General features: G+C 38.8%; 1 protein-coding gene across 1 annotated transcript in view; it reads right to left on the bottom strand.

The window, feature by feature from the left end:
- Nucleotides 1-4,091, bottom strand: part of LOC117403256 (bifunctional purine biosynthesis protein ATIC-like) — a 14,870-nt gene extending 10,779 nt beyond the window's left edge. The window contains exons 1-5 of the mRNA XM_034005275.3: nucleotides 3,969-4,091; nucleotides 3,208-3,334; nucleotides 2,513-2,589; nucleotides 2,347-2,413; nucleotides 1,650-1,738 (exon numbers count right to left, since the gene is read on the bottom strand). Of these exons, the coding sequence (XP_033861166.1) occupies nucleotides 1,650-1,738; nucleotides 2,347-2,413; nucleotides 2,513-2,589; nucleotides 3,208-3,334; nucleotides 3,969-3,987 (379 nt within the window). The 5' untranslated portion in view covers nucleotides 3,988-4,091. The remainder of the gene's footprint in view (nucleotides 1-1,649; nucleotides 1,739-2,346; nucleotides 2,414-2,512; nucleotides 2,590-3,207; nucleotides 3,335-3,968) is intronic.
- Between the last annotated feature and the right edge of the window lie 774 nt (nucleotides 4,092-4,865).

Raw genomic sequence — 4,865 nt, forward strand, 5'->3', positions numbered from 1 at the left:
TGTAATTTTTTGTGAAGAATCAACAACAAGTGGGACACAATCATGAAGTGGAACGAAATTTATTGGATATTTCAAACTTTAACAAATAAAAAACTGAAAAATTGGGCGTGCAAAATTCAGCCCCCTTAAGTTAATACTTTGTAGCGCCACCTTTTGCTGCGATTACAGCTGTAAGTCGCTTGGGGTATGTATCAGTTTTGCACATCGAGACTGAAATTTTTGCCCATTCCTCCTTGCAAAACAGCTCGAGCTCAGTGAGGTTGGATGGAGAGCATTTGTGAACAGCAGTTTTCAGTTCTTTCCACAGATTCTCGATTGGATTCAGGTCTGGACTTTGACTTGGCCATTCTAACACCTGGATATGTTTATTTGTGAACCATTCCATTGTAGATTTTGCTTTATGTTTTGGATCATTGTCTTGTTGGAAGACAAATCTCCGTCCCAGTCTCAGGTCTTTTGCAGACTCCATCAGGTTTTCTTCCAGAATGGTCCTGTATTTGGCTCCATCCATCTTCCCATCAATTTTAACCATCTTCCCTGTCCCTGCTGAAGAAAAGCAGGCCCAAACCATGATGCTGCCACCACCATGTTTGACAGTGGGGATGGTGTGTTCAGGGTGATGAGCCGTTTGCTTTTACGCCAAACATAACGTTTGGCATTGTTGCCAAAAAGTTCGATTTTGGTTTCATCTGACCAGAGCACCTTCTTCCACATGTTTGGTGTGTCTCCCAGGTGGCTTGTGGCAAACTGTAAACGACACTTTTTATGGGTATCTTTAAGAAATGGCTTTCTTGCCACTCTTCCATAAAGGCCAGATTTGTGCAGTATACTACTGATTGTTGTCCTATGGACAGAGTCTCCCACCTCAGCTGTAGATCTCTGCAGTTCATCCAGAGTGATCATGGGCCTCTTGGCTGCATCTCTGATCAGTCTTCTCCTTGTATGAGCTGAAAGTTTAGAGGGACGGCCAGGTCTTGGTAGATTTGCAGTGGTCTGATACTCCTTCCATTTCAATATTATCGCTTGCACAGTGCTCCTTGGGATGTTTAAAGCTTGGGAAATCTTTTTGTATCCAAATCCGGCTTTAAACTTCTCCACAACAGTATCTCGGACCTGCCTGGTGTGTTCCTTGTTCTTCATGATGCTCTCTGCGCTTTAAACGGACCTCTGAGACTATCACAGTGCAGGTGCATTTATACGGAGACTTGATTACACACAGGTGGATTCTATTTATCATCATTAGTCATTTAGGTCAACATTGGATCATTCAGAGATCCTCACTGAACTTCTGGAGAGAGTTTGCTGCACTGAAAGTAAAGGGGCTGAATAATTTTGCACGCCCAATTTCAGTTTTTTATTTGTTAAAAAAGTTTGAAATATCCAATAAATTTCGTTCCACTTCATGATTGTGTCCCACTTGTTGCTGATTCTTCACAAAAAATTACAGTTTCATATCTTTATGTTTGAAGCCTGAAATGTGGCAAAAGGTCGCAAAGTTCAAGGGGGCCGAATACTTTCGCAAGGCACTGTATATCTCTTCTTGTTTTTTTGAACAGCCAAAAAGAAACTTAAACTTGTATACTGTGGGACAAAAAATGATTGTGGGGGAGAGTGAGCACCACACCACGCTTCGCAGTGTTAAAGCTTACCAATGTCAATCTGTTCCACAGCCTGCTCTACTGTGACATCAGCAGAAGAGATGGTCTTCACAAACGGATACAGGTTACACACCACAACCCTAAAGAGATCACATTACAATCAATGAAAACAAATGAAACCAAGGTGAATATTAAATGAATTTAAAAAATACAACAAACAATGGAATTGAGGCCTTCATTCAAAACACTGCACACACAAAGGATGCATGCCAAAACTATATAGATGCCCAGGAGTGTTCACACTCCCATTGCTATATGAGGTGGTCCAAATTGGTGCATGTGATAAAGACCCATACTTTTTCTACACAAGCCGGCTTTCCAACATTTCTGTCTAGCTGACTCAAGAGATTAAATGTTTGAAACTGAACAGTGGAGATATTGATACTAGTCCGATGACACGCATTACATGCATTCACATCTTTAACAGGAGACGGCAGTCCATTAATTAGCTGTACTCAAATGACCAGCAATACCTGTGTAAACACATTATCACAGATTTCCCCACACACTCTGTATATCACATGAGCTTCATTCAGTTATACAGTGAGGCAATCCTTTCAAGATTTCCAAAAGAACAAGGAAATGTAATAGTTTCTCCTTATTAAAAGGGAGGTGAAAGAATTGCGTCGTTCCCCTCTCCCCCTCTCCAACCGAGTTAAATGTACTGCAAGTATTAGACATACTGTACCTCACAAGACTGAAAGCGAGTTTGTCCATATCAGCTTTGTCTGATGGGGTCTTCCTCGCCAGAATCCCTGTGAAGAGAATTATGATTTTATGGCAGCAATATATTGGCAACCCTCGGGTTTAGATTATCATTTAGATCAGTTGAATAGGACGCCCGGAACTTTTACCTCCATGAACTGCTGGGTGTAACGTTTTCACTCTTCCCCCCAGCATCTCAGGAAACCCAGTGACATCAGACACATCCCTGCAGTGGATATAAATCAATACAAATATATCCCCACGCTTCACAACACAGAGAAAAACTCCATGAAAAGGTCCTAAGATGGTAGATCAAATGTTCATTCTTTATAATTATTTAAAAAGAACAAAGTTAAAAACAAAGCAGCATTGCATCCAGACAGCCTTCATCAAGCTGTAGTGAACAGACAAAGCCCACACCATTAAATACATTAACACATAACCTTCAATTAGTCAATTGATACACCCTCTATCTATCTCTATATCTATCTATCTATCTATCTATCTATCTATCTATCTATCTATCTATCTATCTATCTATCTATCTTATATATATATATATATATATATATATATAATTTATTTTAAGCAGACACTGTAGACATTACAGGTTGTTCAGATTTTCAGCTCTAGCTTCTTACTCTCCAACCCCTCCTTAAAATGTCCTTACCACAACATCCCTCTATGCTCCAAATATATGTGCTCCTGCTAATGCATGCAGCAACAGGTGGTTAGACCGTCATCATCTAAGTATTTAACAACTAAAATATTTGCAACCATCCTACAAGATAACACACCTTCAAGGGAGGGGGAGGAAGGCTTCCCAGGTATAATGCAGACCTACCTGACAGGGAGCCCAGCTTCTCGCAGAGCTTTGGCTGTCCCCCCAGAGGCAACTAGGGACAGACCTGTGGCAGACAGGCACTTGGCAAAGTCTACCAGGCCAGTCTTATCAGAGACACTGAGCAGGGCTGAAAACCAGAAGCAGCAAACACTGCATTGTTAATGGGTCACGAATTACAACACAGTATTAACACTAATGACAAAACATTGCTGTTGTCATTTTACAGAACTTTTAAAACCAGGCCCAAAGCGAGAACCAGACACACAGCCGAAAGTAATGTCTATTTGTTGTTAATGTTGTATACATCGGAATTGTTTATGATTCAAACACAAAACATATACATCTTGCTTATAATCCTCTTAAAATACTAAAAGTCTGCCCATAACATTTAACCTAAACTTTTGGATCCCGCTAAAGCGCCCTCAGCCTGCAATCTAGACCTTGGCATTCTTATTGCAATCACGATTCAAAGTGGCAATGTACTAGTACAGTTGCAGTACTGTAATCCTATGCAAGTACGTCAGTACCTCAGCAACTTTGTGCACAAGCGAACACGTACATAGCACTTTAGCATAAACATTTTACCAGTTAATACACTTTGAATCAGAATACAAATTCAACTGGTATTCACTTTTGCATCATATCATTCATTATTCACCAATATAAGTCCTTACTATAACTATAATTGACAGTAACTTTACTGTGACGTTAATTGCATCTTTCTAACCCCATCTTAAAATGAAACCGGTAGCATGCATTACCTATTTCAGTTGCATCCATGGCGTTCTTATTATCGCTCTCCCTCTGCCTGCGCCTTTCCCCTTACCCACGTGGATTCCAATTTATACGGTAGTGGTCGATGCGCTTCACAAAGCATGTTGGGAACTTCAGAACTCCACCTCGATTAATTACGGGCAGCCAACAGAAGGGTGCAGTATTGTACATAAATTGGAACCGCACGAGTAGTAGGGAATTATATGGAAAGTATACATTGTTTTATTAAAATATACCGTAAACATACATATACTATGCATTGGAATCCACTGTTTTGCTGAAATAGTGCATTTATGTTTAAGGATTTAAAATGTAGTCTAGAAAGTAATTTATTAATTACTTATTATCAATATATATCATTGATGGCGAGCGGATGCAATGACAATTTGGTTTGGGGGATTCCATATTTAAAAGAATATATATATATATATATATATATATATATATATATATATATATATATATATATATATATATATATATATTGGATAAAATATATAATAAAATGTCTTAGGAAAATACATATAGTCATTTTTCAATTAAAAAAAACTCTGTATGACTGCAAGATTTTATATTAGTCCTCAAATTCCACAGAATACTAAGAAATCGTAAAACAAAAATGCGGTGAAATGTATTAACTAAACTATGTCACAACTAATAATGTGCGTCAAAAACGCGTTTATTATAAGGGCGGGCGTTTAGCACGTGCTGTAAATGCAGCACAGTGTTCTTAAAATGTAAATCAAGGCTAGGGTGGATGATACTGACATAAGTGAAATTTGCTTTTAACCGCTGAAGTCGTCATGTCTTTCTTTTCTTTCTTTCCTTTTTCTTTCTTTTTTTTGTGGCGGGGGTTGTCTAAAGAACTGTTGCAATTATGTCAG

This window comes from Acipenser ruthenus, chromosome 10 (assembly GCF_902713425.1).
Source record: "Acipenser ruthenus chromosome 10, fAciRut3.2 maternal haplotype, whole genome shotgun sequence".
NCBI classification, from domain to species: domain Eukaryota; kingdom Metazoa; phylum Chordata; class Actinopteri; order Acipenseriformes; family Acipenseridae; genus Acipenser; species Acipenser ruthenus.